This window comes from Trichoplusia ni, chromosome 24 (assembly GCF_003590095.1).
Source record: "Trichoplusia ni isolate ovarian cell line Hi5 chromosome 24, tn1, whole genome shotgun sequence".
Lineage (NCBI taxonomy): Eukaryota > Metazoa > Arthropoda > Insecta > Lepidoptera > Noctuidae > Trichoplusia > Trichoplusia ni.
In genome coordinates, this window is record NC_039501.1 from 3,610,014 (window position 1) to 3,633,099 (window position 23,086).

At 34.6% G+C, this 23,086-nt stretch overlaps 1 protein-coding gene across 1 annotated transcript; it reads left to right on the plus strand.

The window, feature by feature from the left end:
* Positions 1 to 9,575: 9,575 nt before the first annotated feature.
* On the plus strand, positions 9,576 to 20,187 carry LOC113505153. Its single transcript, XM_026887715.1, has 7 exons — positions 9,576 to 9,749; positions 10,132 to 10,194; positions 10,599 to 10,709; positions 12,632 to 12,706; positions 18,978 to 19,076; positions 19,648 to 19,819; positions 20,113 to 20,187. The coding sequence occupies exons 1-7, from the start codon at positions 9,682 to 9,684 to the stop codon at positions 20,131 to 20,133; spliced, it is 609 nt and encodes a 202-aa protein (XP_026743516.1). The 5' UTR covers positions 9,576 to 9,681; the 3' UTR covers positions 20,134 to 20,187.
* The last annotated feature ends 2,899 nt before the right edge of the window (positions 20,188 to 23,086 follow it).

A 23,086-nucleotide genomic window follows, 5' to 3' on the forward strand; every position in this document is an offset into this window, starting at 1 on the left:
ATTGTTATTGTTGTTAATGTTATTTGAAAATTTAACTGTGTAGGTCGAAAAGATAAAAGGAATATTCGAGATGAATGGAAATTTGTTAAGCAGTTGACTTAACATTTTCAGCATTTTAAAACTTCAGAAACCAATCAAACCACTTTTCAGAATCCCAAAGAAAAAATCATTTACATTTACTAACAAATCGAAACTCTACAAGTAAAAGGTGGATTATTCCCAGTACAGAGGCAATGGAGATAGTTTAACAAGATTGTGTGCTAGACAGCTAGCTCATACTATATGAGTGACATAATTTTACCAAGATACGAGGTTGTTCCCAAAGCGGTAATTTGAATTCTGTTTCTGTTACTAATATTTTGTCATGGAGATTTATCGAATAGCAGACATCCCGAGCTGATCAAATCACTTGATTCTTGTACTTTGATAGTTTAGGTTAAGTAATTCTTCGTGTGACGACTATTTAAAAAAGGAGTGTTTTTATTCAACTTTTTAATGTTTATCAAGCGTGGCTTCTCCCAAGCTGTTATTGCTTTGAATCTTACGGAGCAAAGTAGATTTATGCATTTTTATTCCTCATAAAATAAGGTATTTTGAAAACTACTAAGTATCGTATGCAATAATACAACAAAATAATTATAAATTATTATTATAAATCACTATAATAATAAATATTTTTTTTACCTTTCTCAATCAAATATGACAGAATCAAGAATTAAAAGCATGAATAATAATTTTCAGTACTCAAAAACAGAATATATTATTTGAAGCTAAGCCAGAGCGACTGAAATGCCATCTATTATGCACTATTACTAAATCCTTAAAACAAAACTGCTGGCAATGAGAATGCAAGACGACACACTATACAACTTATATCTCCCTCTCGCTTCCACTGCAACAACGATCCCACTTTGAGATAATGCGTTAGGCCCTCTAGACCAAAAGCGACTAAAGCGCCATCTATCCGTTGAAGCAGTATATTACGAACTGACAAGAGCATTGTGAAATGCCATCGTCGTTATAACAAGTGCTTAGTTGACTCTCAAACCGGATACGACAATTGAGATAGAAGTTGACTGCTAGATGAGACTGGAATTTAATAATTTAGGAAATTACTTCACCTAAAATGAAGAAAAAATAGGAAAATGGTAATTATTTATTATTTTATTGTTACTAGCCTAGAAAGCTCCTCTACGGACGAAATAATCCTCACTCTTCTTCCACTTGTCTCTCTCATGAGCCGCGAGTGACCAGTTCAGTAAGAACGAATCCAAGTCATTCCGCCATCTACGTCTGAGTCTGAGTATTACAGACCATTCCGTGGTAATTTTTGCCTATTAATTGATTGGCCTACGACAAACGTATCCAGACCAATTCCACTTCAATGTGGAGTAACATATTAAATAAGAAGAAATTATCTGCACTACTTAGCTAAAATTGTTTGTCCAATTACTGAAGTAATCCTATATAATTTTAGTATCTCGTACTTTAGAATGTGGCGATTCAGAATTTCAGTGATGCTTTGAAAAATGAGAATAAAAATAATGATTAACATGGATTAAAAAAACATCGTTATTCATACAAACATTATTTATTCTACTTCCACATCTGTACAGATTGAAAGAAAGATTTTTTTTTTTTAGAAAACAGTACTTTAAGTTGTTACATATATTATTATAAATGAGTATCTTGTATTAGAATACTAGATGATAATGCTAGAACCATAACTGAAATAAACTTAAAGTCAGCTTTCTCGAATTCGTTCAATATATAAACATTCAATAATAATTCTAAACAACAATATCAGTAGACACAAAATACCAAACAAATGAAAAACTTCCAGTCGCTCTATAAATTCTGCGATTTAAGCGTTTTAAAAATAAAAAAATCTTTGTAGTTCCACAGAGAGCTGTAGACAATACAACAAAGCTACGCCACTGGGGCCACTTTGTGGGAAAAGGCTTTACTGTTCTATGACGTCACTGGATCGAATGCTTAGGCAGTGTATGAAATGAGTGATGTATTCTATTTTATGTTACCGTAAATCCTTCGTTCTATGGAAAGTGGGCTAGTGGAAGGATTTATTGGCTGATATATTACTGAGGCTATTCTTTTATGACTATCCGAAGACCTATTAAGAAAGAGTTGGACTCGTGACACTGAAGGTTCCGTTCAAATAAGCTACGAAAAATTGATGACCTATGAATTTTATAACCGGACCATACCTTGATTTTAGGTTTACCGAAAACGTTTAGAGGTTCGATTTGTTGTTTGTCCATCTGTCCTTCTGTCTGTCCATCCGTCTGTTCATTACCAGGCTATATCTTGTGTCGTCATCATTATCACCAGCCCATATTCGTCCACTGCTGACGCTGCCGACATAGGCCTCTACAAATGCACGCGATCGAGATTTATCTTTGGCTGCTGGCATCCAGCTCCTACCAGCCAGTATGTTGTGTTAACTATAACTATCACGGTTCATGTATATAATACAGCCTAATATTTTCACTATTCGATTTGTTTTTTAATGTTCAATAGATAACAAATCAAATATAAAATAAAAGCCAGTCCAAAGCAATTATAATTTTGAACCAATCGTTACTTAATACATTGCTAGCAAAATGGGTAATAACTCCTTTCTCGCAAAATACTGCATTCCAACTACCAAAATTCGGAATCATATGATTTTAATGTTTGAATCCGTGAATGCAATATCGATTCCTTTTGGAAGCCTGCACTGAAAACAAAGGGTTGGAAACCCATTCTGAAGAGCTATGAGACCATTTCGTTTGCCTTTTGGTCATCGCTAGCCATTAATTTTTTTTATCCTCATTCTTTGTGCTATAAACAATGAAAATGATATTTTTTGTTCTTGTTTTTAACTGTAAATATCGTAGTAACTATCGAAAGGATGATTCGTTATTAAATGATGCAACGGTTTATTCACGCGTCGGTGCAACTCGCGACCCAAAAGAATCAGTTCATAATATAGGTTGGGGCCGAAACTAGTCAGGCAATCTCGATAAACACACCTGAGTTAATCGTTGTCATTGTCTAGGAACTTTAGTTATTGTTTTTGCAAACTACTAATGGACCCCTAGGAACAAAGATCTTTTACTTATTAAAATACTAGCTGTTGCCCGCGACTTCGTCCCCGTGGGTAGAAGATATAAGTTACGATTTATACCTGCCCTGTTTTTTTCACATTTTCCATTGTATCTTCGCTCCTATTAGTCGCAGCGTGATGGTTTATAGCCTTAAGCCTTCCTCGATGAATAGTCTATTCAACACAAAAAGAATTTTTCAATTTGGACCAGTAGTTCCTGAGATTAGCGCGTTCAAACAAATAAACAAACAAACTCTCCAGCTTTATATATTAGTATAGATGTGTGTTTTTTGTATAGGAAACTTATGACATCCTCATGTAACTTTACATAAAATGATCGATCGATCATTCTCGATGTTATAAAGTAATATGGTAATGATATATATTGCCAGATACTACTTCACGCTGTGGTGGTCTTGCGGTTTTATGTATGGATTGTATGCTCGAAGTGCAGGTTTGAATCCAACGTAGGGGAAGGACTAATGGGCTTTTTCAAAGTTGTCCGTACTTTTTAATGATTGCAAGACTCCACTGGCATTTAGGGTATAAAATATATCGTCAATCCTGGACTTACAAGAAAGGTATTTATAATAGCTATGATGGCTATTAGTGATAGTGATCCTGTGGTGTGTTGATGTTCAAACCTCTAATGGAAGAAGGTCTCACCTAACGTTAATTGGCTGGTATTTTTTAAATAGTTTGTCTTACTATATTACCATAATCGTGCTCGCGGCTTCGCTGCGTGCGTCTTGGTTATGGCTACAAAAACATTTTCCTAGTTAAAAAAAGTCAGATAGAATTAGCCTGTTTTAATCCAAGGTACCGCCATACTTAATTTAATTGATCAGTTTGTCCGTTTTGGCATAAAGATGTAACTAATATCTAAATAATTTGCATTTATGCGTGTATGCATAAATGCAAATGTACTAAAACTCTTTCGCATTTACAGTAGTAATGTGATGTGGTTTAATTTAAATTTAAATGTATAAGTAAATTAAGGAACTAAAATAAACTTACTTGCAGTTGGGAAAATAGGGCTAATATATTTTATTTTGAAAACATAGTATTTGTTTGTTAAGCTATTATGATGCGTAATAAAACGAGTCCTCCATAAAACGAAAACCACAATATTTTCGGAACATTTTGCTATTTCACGAAGATTAATGTCAAGCACACAAGTTTTCCAATAATACGACTTAGCATTTCTCAGAAATCGCTTGAGTTCAACGAGTATTTAGAAAACCGGAAAATAAATGGGATACAAACATTATATTTAACTTAAGTCTAACATAACTAAAAAAAAACAGAGCTCACATTCATGACCGTTGCAGGCCTTGCTTAACCTTATTGTTTATTTTTGCAGTAACAGTGGTAAAAGAAAGGAAGCGTCAGGAACATTTTCCGAACAGTCTAAGTTGGCCTCCATCTTGGGCGTATGAGCGACGGGATGTTCAAAATTAAAGCGTCAATGTTAACTTGTAGATTGTATAATGTGAACTTATAACGTTATGGAGTAGAAAACAATAGGACGGTTGAGATGGAATATTATTTGGAGCCAATAGGTTAGTACATGCTCGCTATTTTTATGACAACTGTCTTGACAAGCAAAACGAACGTCGTCGCACCTAGCGCCACCTACTACTCTATTAGGGTATATAACCCGCTCCCTTTTTAAATTTACCACTTACTCATTATAATAATAGTTATGGACACACATTTCTAACATTTCCACAATCAATTAAAATCGACTAACTAAACAAAGTATTCTCAATTTATCCGCGCGCCGTCATATATTTTCTTTGCAAACTTTGACTGTTAATTCCAACGTTTCTAACATAAAGCCTGGTTATAAACGGACGGAGAAATAGTGAAGTCTTAATAGTATGATTCCGCTTTTACCCTTTGACTATTAATGGAACCCAAGATTTATGAAATTATAACTTGGGTATATTCTTGGGTATATTGTGTACATGTATTCCGTGTTTCGGAAGGCACGTTAAATTGTGGGTCCCGGCTGTTATTCCTACATCTTTGCCAGTCGTTACAGGTAGTCAGAAGCTTGAAAAGTCTGACAGCCAGTCTAACCAAGGGGTGTCGTGTTGCCCAGGTAACTGGGTTGAGGAGGTCAGATAGGCAGTCGCTCCTTGTAAAACACTGGTACTTAGCTGAAACCGATTGGACTGGTAGCCGACCCCAAAATAGTTGGGAAAAGGCTAGGCCGATGATTCGTGGGTATAGACATGAGCTTAGCGAACTAAACATCTGTAAAATGAAGCTTACGAAGTCTTAAAAAAATATTTTCAAATGTACCTATTATTTTAAATGCTTCAAGGTTTTTATAGTATCACTCTGTGAAATTGAGAGCTATAAATAAGTGGATAAAATGGAAATAAAGTGTATCCATAAATGATTTTCCACAGTCCAGGTCAATTGTGCATTTAACTTGCATGTGCAGTCGGATTATCATTTTCGATTAAACTCCATTGTTTTTCACATCTTGAAAATCACGCAGACAAAGTCGCGGGCAACAGCTAGTTACAAATAAATATATACCAACGCAGATAAAAATATTTCAATTACAGCTTCGACCACAACACAACAAAACCCCCTCAATGATAATAATATGAAAAGCAAGAATGAAGATGTTTTTGGTGTACGGTAGGGTAAGGAGGCCGATAAAGGGATCACAAGTAACAACGATGACGTGGCTATATTCACGTCACTACGTCATTTTATTACATGGTTGGTTTGAGGTGAACTTTGACGTAAATGTTGATAGAGATAAAAGTTATGCACTACAAAAAAGTCTTATAGCATAAGAGTTTGATATAGGCTAATAGGCTCCAATTCCGCATTTAAAAATCTGATGAATTAATTCGAATTGGATTAATTGGATATTTAGTACGTGGTGGAACACTCATAGTCAATACGATGAATTTCCAATTATTGTGTTCGCAAAATGTTTTGGAAAATACAAATAATAAATTATAAGGAATGATAAGTTAAATTAACTTTTTCAAAGTTACGGGTATTATGTCCTTTCTACTGACAAACGGTAAAACCTGATTTCCATATTTTGAAAACTGAGCTAGCATGATGACCAATGGTCAACCCTTCCCTACAGGAAAAAGGCCTAAGCCCAGCAGTGGGACATGTATAGGAATAAGTTAATAAAGTATTGTTGTCAAAACATTCAGCGAAGATTATTGTCAGCTACATTAGAAATTTTCCACTAATATGAAAATAACGGACTTTCTAGGATAAAGCAATCGAGTTTCTTTGCTTGAGTTAACGGCGGCGGCGGCGTTATTTTGAAACATTTCATTTCATGATAAAATGGGAATGCAATTTTTATCATGAATAGATATAGTTGTGACCTCACCGCACCAGTTCATGATTAAGGATTCCGGTTTTGTCCGAAACTAGTCGGGCAATGCTGATGAATTCGCGTGAGTGAATAAAAAATCGTTTTCACGATAGTTACTATACAGCTATCATCATCATCATCATCCACAGCCTTTATCCTCCCATTTCTGGGCATAGAAAGCTATTCTTCGATATTATTCTTATATTCTATACTAAATTTTTCAGTTAATCAATAAAAATCGGAAGGAACAAGACCATAAATTGATAATATTTCATACAAAAAGAAAACAACACCAGAATCAAGACTGAAATTATAATATTTTTTTTACATGCAATGTGAAAGCAGAATGTCTTAATTTTAATGAAAAACACTCTTAATAAAATTCAAATAAATTATATTTTTGCTCAACCCCACAACTTCCTATACCTTGTACCAAAAGTACCAGGTGGCTTATAGGTAGCAATCGATCATGCTCATAAGGTGACAAGTGCCAACACGGACGAATCAATAGGAGCTGGTTTTATGTGGCTCGTCCTGAGTGTATTGCTGTTTTAGGGTTATATCATAATGTTATGGGGTAGTATAGGGGGGTTAATTTTATTTTAGGTGTTCGAGAAGTTTTGAGTGTGATGGACGAATTTATTGGATTTGAGTTGGAGGAAATTTTTGGGTGGTCAAAAATAGACAAGTAGGTGTAGAAGAAAATTAAATTATTAGCTTTGTGATGGATTTTATAAATAGCAAATCATTGTTAATCTAACAAGAAAAGAATAAAAAAAATCTAATTTCGAAGCGACGCTAAGAAACATCGACGAAATGTTTCAAATGGATACACTCCGCTGTTAAGAATAAAGTGAATTCCCGTCATAAGATACATACAATATAAGTCTGCGAAATCATTCCGCTTTCTGTCCATCCGTCTTTCATCAGGCTGTATCCTATCCGCTGTTATGGTAATAATATTTGTGTGTGTAGAAAACTAGACAACCCTCACCTGATTAGCTTTATTTAGGCTCCTCGTACGAAACCCTCGCATTCGAATCCGATTAGCCCTTCACTGGTTTATTCATTTTTAAAATGATTAGCGTAACTTTCTTTTCATTAAAATTCTCTGAAAACACAGTACACACTTTGAACAACCCAAAAAAACGAAAGAAAATTCATACATGACGTAGATCGATGGAAACCCCTAAAAATATAAGAACATGTCAACAGAATAAAGCTCCAAAAGACGGGACACAATATATTATAATGTGTCTACCCTTCAAGCAAGGGTTGGAAGCATTTGCAAAAGATTAAGGATACCCTTTTAAAGGTGGATGCGTAACTAATACGAAAACTTCCGTTTGCGGAAACATGCTTGTAGGATGCTTGTGGAAATATTGTTAGTAAATCTATACTAATATATAAAGCTGAAGAGTTTGTTTGTTTGAAGGCGCTAATCTTAGGAAGCACTGGTTCAAATAGAAATTTTTGTGTTGAATAGACCATTCATCGAGGAAGGTAGGCATACCATCACGCTGCGACTAATAGGAGTGAAGATATAATGGAAAATGTGGAAAAACACAGAAAATTATTCATCTTCGAGGGCTTTCGTTCAAAAATTCCTAACTTATATATTCTAACCACGCGGACGAAGTCGCCGGCAACAGCTAGTTAAAGATATTTTAGAATTATACAAATTTTAGGAAGTCAATTACAATCATCCTATCTGGATAGTGTCAATTATGTTATTGGTTTTATTTATTTACACTTTTTATAAATTACATTAAATGGATACGATAACATAAGAGGAGCTCGTGGCTAAGCTATAACTGCGTAAGTGATTCGATCACAGGTTAAGCTATGCTTGACGCGGTTGGTCCGTAGATGGGTGACCATCTTTGTCATAACGAGTTCCTCCGTGTTTCGGAAGGCACGTTAAATTGTGGGTCCCGGCTGTTATTCCTACATCTTTGACAGTCGTTACAGGTAGTCAGAAGCTTGAAAAAAGTCTGACAGCCAGTCTAACCAAGGGGTATCGTGTTGCCCAGGTAACTGGGTTGAGGAGGTCAGATAGGCAGTCGCTCCTTGTAAAACACTGGTACTTAGCTGAAACCGGTTGGACTGGTAGCCGACCCCAACATAGTTGGGAAAAGGCTAGGCCAATGATTAAATGTACAATGGCGGACTTAATGCCTGAGGCATTCTCTACCAGTCAACCATAGGGTGATGCAGAGATATCAAGAGATAGGTGTGCCTATAAATAGAGGTCGTAATATATATATCCTAATTAAACAATATACCTACTATAATATATTACACTAGCATAAATTTAAAGATTTAGTTTCTTCGTTCCTTCGATAATCAGGATTTACCGGTCCGATTTTATGATTTCTCCCAAGAAATTTCCCTCGTCATTGAGGATGTAGCCTACATGCTATCACGGTATTAGAAATAAGAGCAAAGCCAATGAGAAATGAAACAAAAAAGGCAAGTAATTATTATTTTGTGTGCAATGTATCAACAAGTCGAGGGCAATAGTTAGTATTTAACACACATGTACTATTTATCTCAGTTAAATGATCAAAATGCCAGCCCATGATTCAAACTCAAGACCTTGTGCTCTTAAGTCGCTGTACGACCTCTAGACCAAGCTGACACTTCAAAATTAATGTACATTATCTATCCTCCTTTGGGACATACATAGTACACTCAAAAAGTTAGCAGCCATTAACTTTGAAATATGTCCAACAAACTTTTATCACAGTCAATCTTTTACAAAGTTGATAACTCGACAGATATTTTGAAAGATTTATATTTCGACTTACAATTTTAGATGTTGAAATATATCTTAAATGAAAATGTTTTTCTGAGGTATTTAGGAGCTATTACAGTAAATACAAAAATTTTCTTCGTTTTTCTGAATTGAAAGAAATCCAAAAAGCACACCTAAAACTCCTTGAAATTATCTGTCAAAAATGAAAAGTCGTGAACATACAGAAACAACGAGTAAAAGAAAAATCTGTCAGTAACAAAATGTCAAGTCAAACATGAACTGATAACCAAAATAATATGAAATAAATAATAAAAATAAATGTACAAAATGCATCTAATTCAATGGACTTAAAGTTATAGAAGATACAAATCAATCAAAGATTTCGAAAGTCTTGGATACCAATTTATTCAGAGAACTCCAAGGAATCGCGGAAAGACAGAAAATTGAAACATGGGAATCGTAAATAGTAAGGATTTCATATCTAGGAGAAAAGTGGATGAAGCAACAAGCAATTCCAGGTATTTTAAGTCTAATTGAACATCATTATTTTAAGTAGCTTGGGTGTTATTCTAAACCGGTTTTCTTAACTTATTGCCGTTAATTATGAAAAGAATACAACATTATTGAATGTACACCAAATAAGGCAGTGCAGAATGCGACCATGATGAATAGTTACATGGTGCTGAAATTGCACCTACAGATTGAAATTCTCAAGAAATATCCGCCAGCGCTTATTATGAGGACCTTGTTTCTACCGGGACAAATTTCCGTGCTTTCAGATGCTTTTGCCATACTTATTATTGAATCAAAATGACACTTTTTAATATTAGATTAGGGTCCATGTATTTTTCATGGTGTTTTGCAACCTTGTTATTGTTAAAGTTTATAATTCATTTTCAGTTTATCAAATCTGCGTTACGTCATAACTGAAAAGCCAAAATGGAAAGTATTCAAAAAGAAAGAGTAAGTTTTTCCTATGACTCAGTATGCGTTGCATGACAAGTGGTGAATCAGAAAAAAAATCCTCACTTAGACAAAAAAAAAACGCTGTTCCTTGCCACGATCTTCATGAACTCTTTGACCTCTTTGCAAAAATATCTTTATTTTCCAAGTTAGTCTAGTCTAGTAGACTAAATATCAGATCGACTCGCGACCCCCGCTGTGATTAAGGACTCTGGTAGGGTCCGAGAACTAGTCGGGCTCTAGTCATGAATAATTCTCACGATAGTTACTACAAAAAAAAACATAGTCTAAGATTTTGAACAAATAAATTTATTTCCGTACTCAGTCATCTACTTTTCTTCCTTAATACTGAGCATTCAAGCGTGCATCTCTTGTGAGTTTTCAATGGAGTGTTAACATTTCAGGGTGGTACCTATACCACAATATCGCCCAGTGAAAGGGTGTCCATGTGGAAACGACGGCCCCTGCAAACAGAAAGTGACCCCTAAAGGTGTCACAATACATTATCCGCAGAAGTAAGATGTTTATGCTTAATTTATTTTGTTTGTCTTGTTTGATCATGTTAAGGTGTTGAATGTGTATGTTTTGGTATGATGTCATGCTTAAACGGCTTGGCCGATTTTGATAAAATTTATTATGGAGATTGTTAATGCTCTGGATTAACTTTTTGATATCATCGATCCGTTGTAGTCCATTCATGGATCCAGGCTTATTTACACCACAGAATCAAATCTATATTCACTTTAGAATAAATTTTAATGAACTGATGAACCAAAAAAGGTAAATTGCAAGAATCGGCTAGGTGAGATACTTTGTCGAAAAAATAGTAGCAAGTAAAGTTTTTTCGGTGATTTTGAATAACAATTTTTTACAGCTACGAATTCGGCCTGGATTTTTTGGGCGGTAAAATACCTCAACAATTTTGGTCTCGTATCCGTTCTAAAAAATATCGGCAATTTTGTCGCGGCGAACAAAAGAAAATAACTAAACTAACTTTTAGTCAAAAACAAACCTTTTCAAAAGCTAGGAAGCAAAAACTGAAGTTTGAAAATTTTAAAAGTTGTGTGATTCCTGAAAGCCTTGTATCATTTCATATGCAAAAACCTGTTTCTTATTTTTTATTGTGATTGACGATATCATTTTATTTTTAAGACCTTTATATACATACATTAAAGTATTTAAAAATAATATCTAAAAAAAATCTAGGTCTAAGGAGTCGTTTAAAAAAAAATCAGAATTTTGGGATTTTGAAATGTCTCTTAACTAAAAAAATCAATTTTTGCCACTTATTTGTCGTGATTTATTAGTTTCCAGTGCTGAAGATATTATTTAATTGATTTCGGAAAATCGTATGGTACGGCCGTGACGCTTTTTTGCTCGACTTGGTGGGGCACGTCCGTGCCTCCAGATGTTTTAATAGTAATGATTAAGTTTTAATAGTAATACTTCACTTAATACAGTCACTTAATCATGATATTAATGATTATTACTATTAAAACATCTGGGTTCACGGCCGTGCATTATACATTATACATTACGCTACACTATAATCGATTAATTGATCGGACAGTTTTTATACATACTCTATATCATAAAACACATAGCAATCTTAAAAAATAATATGGCCATATAGCAACGTAAAGAGCTACTTTTTCTTAACTACCATTTAACAATGTTGGACTAAGTATTCCTACGGGGATAATTACACAAAAGAAATGCGAGCAAAGAAATTGTCTGAGGTTTTATGCGATGATATTGCATTAGAAACCGTTCCTTTATCTATTAGTTTGTGACAAAGAGCCTTCGTTCAATTAGTTTTGTTTATCAAGACTAATTTGTTGTGAAACATTGTTCTCATTGAAACTATTAAAAAGACATATACGACTAAAAACTTTTTGAATTATATCCAGCTATTTTATCCTACTACTATTATAAAGGCGAAAGTTTGTAAGTATGGATGTATGGATGTTTGTTACTCTTTCACGTTAAAACTACTGAATGGATTTGAATGAAACTTTACCACAATATAGCTTATACATCAGAATAACTCATAGGCTACAATTTTTGAGGTTTCTAATGTGAGGTCGTAAAAAAACACATATTTTGCGCTTAAACGTGGAAAATTCTAACCACGTGGACGAAGTCGCGGGCAACAGCTAGTAAAAACTATTTTTGCCTTTAGAAAACAGGTTCTATAAACCTCTGTCTCTTTTCATATCAATTCCAATCAGCTGTCCAGAATTTGGTATTTTAATTTGGAAAAATTGAATTTTTAATTCAGACAATGGACTGATTTTCTTAAAGATCATTGAATATTTCCATGCAAAAAACTGAAATGAAATTAATCCAGGGCAGGCTTAAACATGACATAGCATTTGTACTACATTACATTGTATTTGGTTAAGACTCCGACTCATTATATATTTTTTGGTTACAGAAAGAGAAAATTCGGCAGTTTTGTACCAGATCGACGGTATAAGCCGCCTAAAGTCCAAAAGAGTTACCTCAGCAGGTATTTATATTTATAAATTAATTTTATTGAAGTCCTTCCTCAAACAGCCTTTTATCGTTTCCCATTTTCTGACCACTATTAAGACTTTTGCAATATATTACAGGAACACTCTTGGTCTTAAAGTAATTCATTGCAATTGTGAAAGGGACGCCGCTCTACATTATGTAGCTCGCTCTCTCGCTTTCACAATTACAATAATATAAAGACTTGGTAGGTCCTCAGGTAGGCAAACTTTTGGGGTCTTGTGTTATAGATTCATATGCGTGTTGGGACCACTAGTTTCTAGGCCTACATAATGCATGTTAGGGTCTCAATTGCTAAACAAGAATTAACTATTAATGCGTACATCATAAAGTTGTAAATCGATTGATTTATTGATGGGCGTTAAGGGCTCTGAAACTTGGTGTTGGGAATATAAAGGAACATTCCGGCAACTAAGTTCTCTCATAAAAATTAGTCTTATAACAGGTCTTTGTTGTTTTATATTCGCCTATTTTTTAAATCAATTGATTTTTTTGTTCAGGTTTCCAAATATAAAGGTCCGTCTATAAAAGTCCCACTAGACTAAAACCTCTTTCAATAAGAACAATTAAGTAGTCACTCATCTTTAAGTTCTTCTTTCATTAATTGGACGTAGTTATGCAAACTAGAACCAACCCACAACATATCAGTTTTGAGATAATTAGGTTTTTGTTTTAAAAGTGCGTAGAAAAAAATAGGTAAGTTTTATAAGATGAATAACTTAACAACGTTAAAGGACTGTATTAGCAAGAATATAGGAAAACTATATAATTCAATTTTATGACGGTTTAGTGTTTATTTATGATCAAAAACATGATGGTTCCTTATAGCAAAATTATTGTATTGTGGTTTGGTTCTTTGTTGATTTTTTTTTAGGAAAAATAAATGTTAGATAAATGGTTTACTTATTCATATTTGTTTATTGCAACATAAGAACAATTTATATTGACGCACAGAAATGGTTAATAACTACAAAATAATTATAGCAGTACTATTCATCACTACTAAAATCACTACTATTCATCATTCAAAGTTACTTAAGCAGCATCTTCAACAACTTCTACTTCAAAATCAACAGTACCAGAAAACCCATCTATGTCGTCTTGAACTGTTGAATTTCCGGTTAATTTTTTATAATATTCTTGAGCATCATCTGGTATAAGATGCAGCAAACTTATTAGGTCATTCAGCTTTGCTTCGGGAATAGGTTTTCCATTAGGCCAAAGCGGATCCATTACTTGTTTCGTTAATAGCCCCGTATTTCCTCGTAAATTTTTCTTTATATTTACTTCTATATGTTCATCATCCAGGTTTGATCGCATAAAAATCGAAAACTCATCTTCTTTTTTGAGCATTATCTCTTTTGTATTAAGCCAAGACACTTTAGAGCCATCAGTAGCTTTCTTCCTGTTTGTTATTTTCTTTTCTAGGTTAGCACTTGACAAAAAATCTTCCGTTTTCATTCTCTGAACTTGCATCGGTTTATTCTTCTTGCATACCTGCATTATGTGCATATAGTCCTCTGGCGTATATAATCTTTGTTGTAATTTTAAAGCACATTCTATTCGGCCAAAATCAGTATCGTTCGGCAGGAAACTGTGACCGGATTCTAAAAAGCGTAGCCTGATTGTCTCGAGTGTTGGGTGATCGTTTAATAAAGCTTTTAGCATCAACGTTAGTTTAATATTGCGGTTCTGACCTCCGCAAGAGTCACTCCAAAGTATTAAGTTTTTCACGCCGCTATCGCCAAGCCTATCCATTATATGCTTATATAAACAGGAGCCTACTTCTTGAGATCCCCTTCCCGCTTCACCTTCCACCCAAACATTACAATGGGCCTGGTCATCGCTTCCTGAGTGGATTCCTAAATTGTACACCCAGAGCTGCCTTTTGTAGAATACAATATTAGTTGGTATACGCGGAAGGGGTAAGGTTTTTTGCAGGTCGAATGTTATTGTTTCGGTGAATCGATCTTCTTTAGCTAATTGCATATCATTTTTTAGTTGCTGTTGCAGTGCTTTTGCTTTTTGTAAGTGTTCCCTATGAGCACTATCCAGCATAGCCTTTTCTTCTTCAGATCCTTTTAATTTTTTGCTAGAATAGTAGTCGCATTTGTTACATGTATCCTTTTTTAAAGGTTTTGTGCGAAGATTGAACTTCGTAAGGAACACGCGTTTAACTTTTGAAAAAGAGAGCACCTTTTGCCCAGCCAATTTTGCTTCATCTTCGTATAACTTATAAATTGTAGGGAGAGTCATATCAGATCTCAAAAATTTTGCATCGCTACAATCTGCTCGCCGATAGTGGGAAACATATGTAGGCAGTTTTCGAATGACATTTATGATAAACTCTTCGCTTTCATAAGTTGCTTTATTGTGTCCTCCTTGGGAACCTCGTTTATCTGTTATGCAATCGTCGCGTTTTTTGCACAGAGAAGTATTTACCCTTTTGGATGTTGTCTGAAGAGTGCTTAAAAACATTTTCTTGCAAACAAGTACATGATTTAGATGATATATTCGAGTAAAGGTCTTTTTCTTGGAATTATTACTAGAAGCAGAAACGTATGAACGTTTTATTGGGTTTTCCTTCACACAAGCTGCAATAAACATATTTTGTGCTGCATAAGTGCCCAAAGCATAGAATTTTTTGAATTCGGATAATCTGTTCTCCCTCGAAATCTTCTCTTGACATTTTTTTGGACAGTTACAGTTATAATCTAAAAATGGCTTTGGTTCAATTCTTTGTTTCCTAGAGTTAACATAGGACAGATTTTGGTACTTTCTCTTCTTCCTTTCTTCTCGAGTGTGATCACCATACTTTCTCTTTCTACCCCTTTTTGGCCTACTTGAAGGAGATCTAGTTGCTTCAGAAATGTTCTCTTGCAAGATTTGATTAGAACGGCTGGAAGTTTGAGTTTCAGTCTCATCAGTATTAGGTTCATAAAATATGTCTGGTATAGAGGTAATCAGTGATTCTGATTCTCCTGAACTGTTATCACTGCCGCCAGTATAACTTTCAACAAAATCCGGGTCCTGTACTGAGTCGTCGTCATCAAATATCACTTCAGTTCTATTGGAAGATGCCGGTGAAACTATTGGATTGTTCTCATTAATATTAAACATATTTTCGGAAGCTCCGCAGTCATTTTCAAAGTCTTCCCTTAAAATATTAAATATATTTGCTGTCTCTGGTGACATTGAACGCACAGGTGATGACGGAGGATCGGGGAGGGTGGTTTGATTGGACCTTGGACTTATGGGACGAGACACAGGTGTGATCCTTTTCTCAGCAATGGTTTCATGCAGCGTAACATGAGGTTCAGAAGGTTTTATATACTGGTCAATGTTAGGAGAGGGGTTAGTGGATTGTTTTTCATGCATTATTACATTGTGATTGCTAAGTGGTCTAGGTGTTAACGGAGAATAGGGTGGAGGCTCTATACTTTTTTCTTCAACATCTTCATGAGATCTAATGTTAAAATACCTCGAGCACCCCATGCCAGAAAAAAGCAGTTCGACATTCTTCTCGCAACTGACTTCATCAGTCGGAACTTTATGCTCACTTAGGCGATTGGTATCGGCATAAGGCAAAGCTGCAGAAGAAAGAAAAGTATTACCTACTGATTTAATTTTATAGAGTATTAAACAAGTAGTGCAGTTAAACTGCTAGTAACCGACTTCAATTCCTCCTCCATAACTCCAGAAGTAAGAGTGGTCATCCTTATCTCAAAATACCAAAGATTTTATTACGATTGGTTGAATAGCTAAGGCGTGAAAGCGAAACAAATAAACTCACATTCGCCTCCAAGCACAAGTAAGTATATATATATACATATATATATATATACAAATTAAGACTTGAGGATTAAAAATAAAACTGAAAACAACATGCTGCTGAAATATGCTCGCATTTAGAAAAGCAAAAGCTCCATTCACCTAAACAAGCTCATTCAAACTGTTTAGCTTGTTCTGCATAAATACCCAGGAATATAGTTTTTATTAAAAGACAGTTAAAAGCTAACAAAATAAAATATTAAAGCTCATCACCTCTGGATGATTTTAAATCTTACGTAAATAATAGATAGCTATTATTTACGTAAGATTTAAAATCAATCAACTTTAGTCTAAGGTTCTGTTTTTTCGGATGAAGCCCTATAAGTATGTGCCATTTAACAAGAGAAAAAGTCATTGCTGTTTCCCTTATACCTATCTCTTCACGCGAATCAAAACAACGACTAATGTATCATATTTCCTTTAGCGTTAACATCCTGAATGGACGTTTATCGTGATCCTATGGCCGTTTTTTCTTTTAAAAACAAAAATATAGCTATATATTTTTGTTTTTGAAAGAAAAAACGGCCATAAATGTAGGTAGGCTAATGACCTTTTTTCTCTAGTTAAATATCGTATACTATATGTTAAAATTAAGTGGGTATTTTGTGCTGTTTAGTAACTTACCCGTTTTTAACTTCTTTGGAGGACTACTATGTGGAGAATTCTCAATAATATCTGCAAAAAAATGTTAAAATAAGTAATAATAACCTAAACAAAAATACTTGTTGTTTAGCAAAATTAATTCGTATTGTTAATTTTTACAATCTACCTACGATATACAGTGAAAAAGACTTTAGATATATAGAACTTAATCAAATATCATTGCCTGTTTAAGCCTGTAGTTATCAACAAAATAAAATGCTTTGAGGTTAGAACAACAAACTGATATAGTAACTATTTACTTACCTACACCACTGTGGTTTTCATCTTCATCATCTGAGCTATTTTTAAGGCAAGCACTTACAAGTGCTCTTGTTCGAGCACTCAACTTTTTATTCATTCTTTTTTTAAATAAGATCAAAGCACAGTAGAAAATGTAGAAGTGAATGTGTCAGTGTTACCCGCAAAAATTTCGTGTTGCTATTTTATAAATTACGATAGTTTATGGTAGACAGTGGTAGATGTTTAAATGTTCAATATAATGATCACCCGGGAAAAATATGACACGTATGTAAAATTAAATAATCATAAGCATTTCTATTCCTACCAAACATTCATTTTTTTTAAACGCAAACCAAACCCAAGCTTCATAGACCCTTATTTTTTTTATAATTTCATAAAACATAATTATCGATATGGAACTAAGCATCTTGGTTATTTTTAAGCTCATTTATTTTTTTCGCAAAATAGAACCAAGCCACATGGTTCTCTTTAGAGAAAAAAAAGATTTATATTTTTATTTTCTTCTGGGTACCATGTGGCTTGGTTCTATTTTGCGTAATAAAAATTCTAAATACGATAAGTACCATGCTACATGAGTCCGTTTTGCTTATAAAAAGTGACTCAAACTCGGGTTGGTACCTTAAATGGCTTCTTTTTTTGCTTTGTAGCTTGCTATTATCGGCCAGAATTTTTTCTGAGGAGATGTTATACACCATACACAGTCTATCTACATATATAACTCAATTTCACTCAAAGTGTGGGATGGTTCTAGTTTGCATAACTACGTCCAATTAAGTTGCGAAATTCCCATCGTAAAATATCTGAGAAATATTGAAATAGATCCTCACGAAAGCCTAGACAAAAATCCAATACACAAGTGTGAAATTCAGAATCATACCTTTTATTCAAATTTCTGTCTTGTTTGGAATGGTAAGGAGCTAATACAAAATGTTTCTCTTGTCCCAGATTAGCGTGGAAAGCCCTTTCCAGTGTCTTACCATCCCAAACAAGGATCCAGACAAATATAAATATAAGCATACCAATCCTGAACTTTGATAAAGTAACTAATGCATTCAAATCCCTAAAATCGATTAAAAAACCAAGCTTAGCGTCAATCAACCTCAATCTGAACAAAATTGGTAATGCCATCAAAACTATTAAGTATTTCAAGAAAAAACCGAAACGGAGTTTGAGCAAGGATTTCATGTTTATGCCGTTTATGCCGCCGTCTAAATGAGGTATGTAATAATAGAGTTGACAATAGAATATTACAAGTTCACAAATAGATGACAGGTACGTAACTAAATAGTGTTTTGATAATAATAATACCAGCCTATATACGTCCTATGGCTAGGCACAGACCTTTCCCCTAACAGAAAAAGTTTGACCATTCATCAGCACGCTAGCTCACTGTGAGTTGACGATTTCGAATTCCAATATTTGGGACCCAGGTTTCCTCGCAATTTTATCGAACCTCGTGCAAGCCAGCGTAAGGCCACCAAATAATAATTAAACTCATTCCGTAATTGTTTCAGTCCAAGGACAACAGTGAACAAAGTAAAAGTGGTTCGACCTAAAAAATTCCCGACATGGAGACTGGACAAGATATCAATTAATAATTCACCTTTTAGCAGGTAATATATTATTTATCTATCACTAGCTGTTGCCCGCGATTTAATCAGCGTGGTTAAAAGATATACATATGTTAAGACTTTTTGTTGTTTTACACGTATTTTAAATTTTACCTCGGGAACTACATAAGAAATCGGGATAAAAGGTAGCCTGTGTTCTTTTCTAGATCAAAGGCTATATGCATGCCAAATTTCATCCAAATCCGTTCACCAGTTTTTGTGTGATTGAGGAACAAACATCCAAACATCCACACTTTCACATTTATAATATTAGTAAAGATTAAGTGTGATAAGATGATAGTAATGTAAGATATACGAGTCTGGAAAACTTAGGCCTCTAAAGGATATCATCTCTGTCAATGCTGGAAACGTGCTCAGAAGGTATGGGGCTATGCCTAAAATACCAATACCAATGTTTGGTGTAAAAATCTACCCACTTCTGATCACGGATGGAGTCGATTTGCGCGTTTCTTATAAATGGCTAGTGCACTTGGTCCCCATATACCGAGCGTTTGATCCCAAAACAGCTCAAAAATATAACCACCCATCAGGTTATTCTATTTCGCCGTTTTAGGACATCCACTTCAGCAACAGCGCCGGGCGACAATGCCGACCCAAAAATGTGTGATGGCGTAAGAGTGTCGACGCATGTCACGACCCCGACCAAAGGCCGACCCGATACGCAAGGCAACAATGACATTCCGTCAGGTCTCTCCATATCGCTGCGTACCAAACCAAAACTGCAGGTACATCAGCAGTGATATGATTAAGATGATTTATCAGATCAATTTTTGCATGATACGGTATATGGCTTCTGATGCAAGAAGTGGTGACCAAGGCAATCGACTCCTACCGCATTGACAAAGATGATGCGACAAAAATGGCCATAACGCAACTTCTTTTTATTGCTCTATAGACAAATACATAGTTTAATTAAAATGCTATCATATACTATTGACTTATATGAACTTTATATAAATTTTTCATCATTTTTTGTTTTCATGATACAAAATTAAATAATGTCTTGTTTTTGTTCTAGCAAAACCTCGCAGCCACGTAGCGAGCCAGAGAAGTGACGTTTTACAATATTTATGTAAAGTTATTTATTACAATATTATCATGTACAAAAATATTAGAATTTACTTTATATTTTTAATGTTTTATTTCAGTTCATTTTGTAGCTTAAATAAATATCGACTTGTGAATGTATTTCGTGAATGCTTTGATTTAAAAGAGTTTTCTATATGTTATTTACTGAAATCGACACTTCAGATGGAATTGACTAAAAACAAAAATACTCCCAATGTATATTAAATCGTGACTGCTGGGAAATTACCTGAAACCATGTATGTAAACGACCTCTTTTACTTGGGACTGGAAATAATGCATACTGAACATTCATCCTTATTAATCTTCAGTGTATTGAACTCTCTAGCTCGATGGGCCCAAGACCTATGATGGTAATTGGCTCGTATTGGAAGCTGAAAGCAAGGGACTGGGTGTTGTGTTATAGACTGCGAAAGACTAAGTAGCTTGATTGAAGCCAAAAACAAAATCGAAAAGATTAAAAATTTGAAGCCTTTACTAGAAGAAGAAATTTACTTTAAATTCAAATGCTCATTTGTATAAACCTTTGTATTATTTCCCTAACCTTACAGAATACAACGATTTTCATTCATAACTTGATGGCAAAATTACGCTAATTAGAAAACCAAGAAAATGTCCAATAAACAGAACGAAAAAATCGTAACCGATATCCTGTATTAAACTAGGAGCTAAATAAAATAACATTTCGAGAAGTCGTGGCAAAGCACAATAGGCAAGCGCATTAATGGGTAGGTTTTGCAGAATTGCAAGAATATTTCTATAAAAAATCCTTTATAAATGAAGTGGGAAGGGAATAACAAAAGTTTCTTTTTAAATTCTGTTATCTTTAACGTGATTGTTTTTGTTTCGGATCGGATCGGGTATTTTTATTTATGAAAAAAAAATCTTGATAGTGTAAAGTTGTTTTGTCATTATAGTAGTAATGAGATAAATAGCTGCAGTCTTTTGAATCAGAGAGGGAAAGAGTTCTCTGCCAAATCTTGCTAGTGAGGAAAGCACATTAAAAAACCTTAAGCCTATTCCAAACTCAAGCTATGTTTTATTAACAGATAGTTCTGCCTTTTCTCAAATTTATCATCGATACAATGAGTAATTTAGGCATTCTCTCTCTTCTACTCATCATCATTGGCCTAGCCTTTTCCCAACTATGTTGGGGTCGGCTACTAGACTAACCGGTTTCAGCTTAGTACCAGTGTTTTACAAGGAGCGACTGCCTATCTAACCCCCTCAACCCAGTAACCTGGGCAACAAGATACCCCTTGGTTAGACTGGTTGTCAGAGTTTTTTCAAGCTTCTGACTACCTGTAAGGACTGTCAAAGATGTAGGAATAACATCCGGGACCCACAATTTAACGTGCCTTCCGAAACACGGAGGAACTCGTTATGACAAAGATGGTCACCCATCTACGGACCAACCGCGTCAAGCATAGCTTAACCTATGATCGATTCACTTATGTGGTTATAGCTTAGCCGAGCTCCTCACTTCTACTCATCATGAAATATTTTCACAAAACATTTTTGCCCGTCAAATATTATAAATGAAATAAAAAACAAAATCTCAGTAATAATTACATCCCCCAAAGATACCTTTACAATAGCATTATTACCACAAAACTACAGGAAAATCGTATAAAATTTGGCCAAAATAAACCAAGGTTAGATGGACAAGGGTTCTGACATACTCGTATAAACCGATTCCCAACGTCTTAGTGGAACGTTCCCCGCTCAATTGTTTACTAATACCATATAAATTAATTGTGTTTTGATACAATATTTTGGTTATAGTATGGTTTCCTTTTTGTTTGTTGGTTGCTGATTTTTCGACGTCTTAAATTACAAATAGATTTTGGACTCCTGGATTCTTCAGGGAATTTATCTTTGCCTTAGAAATTCATGAGGTGTTTGATAGTGTCACAAACATATGCTTATTATGAAGCTGCTTGCATGTTCCCAACCGAAAATTTGGCTGCTTGTGTAAGATTAAGATCATCTTTGTGCTCACACACACCCGTTAATTGAACCGCTGCTAAAACTGATGCGATCAACTTTGACATTTCAACCGACTTTTTATCTGGACCCATTAAAATTGTAACTTCTACTGCAACTTCTAATGCAAATTGATGAATGTAATTATGATCTCAGATGACAAATTCTTTAATACTTAATTTTATAAAAAATAAACTACTATAATAATATAAACATACCAAAGACCAAACTACCAACCCTAAAATTCGACCCAAAAATGCCGAAACTCGACCAAAAATTCTCAAATCAACCCAAAATAACTGCATTTGTAGAAACTTCTGTAGGAACTAAGATAAATCATTTTCTTACATTCCTTGAGAACCCACGTCTGTGACGTCACGCGTATTGTAGGCCTATCGTATTGTAACAGATTACAGAACAAATTGCCTTCGCACTGCGAAAGCCATGGAGAGTTGGACGGGATGATACATGGGGTGTTGTTTTCGTTTGGGTATAAATGGATGTTATATCATAATTGGTGCTTATGGTAATGGGGCATGAAAAGGATAAACTAATTTTGATATGAATTTGTTAATTTTTATGTTTATGTAATCAAGGTGATACAGTTAATGAAGACCGTTTTAAGTATTTTAAAATCTCGGAAACAGATGTTTTAAGATTGATGTAGTTAATCGTTTTTTTTTAAGATTTTTGGACTAATGTATTGCATTATTGTGTCCCTGGGTATTTCACAAATTTTTAAGTCACATGCAAGAAGGCACAAATACTCAAGACCAGAATCAGCACAGATGCTTGTCCTACGCCGGAATCGAACAGGCGACACGGCGCGCATAACCTCAACCAATCTTTTAAGCAGTCTATTCGTCTTTTTCCTTAATTAATTCAACGTTTATTTTAGATTTGAAAGTTATTAACCAACG

Coding starts and splice junctions, on each gene's coding strand:
- LOC113505153 (XM_026887715.1), top strand. CDS start 9,682: ATGGGAATCGTAAATAGTAAGGATTTCATATCTAGGAGAAAAGTGGAT. Junction 9,750..10,131: donor GAAGCAACAAGCAATTCCAG/GTATTTTAAGTC, acceptor ATTCATTTTCAG/TTTATCAAATCTGCGTTACG. Junction 10,710..12,631: donor ACAATACATTATCCGCAGAA/GTAAGATGTTTA, acceptor TTTTGGTTACAG/AAAGAGAAAATTCGGCAGTT.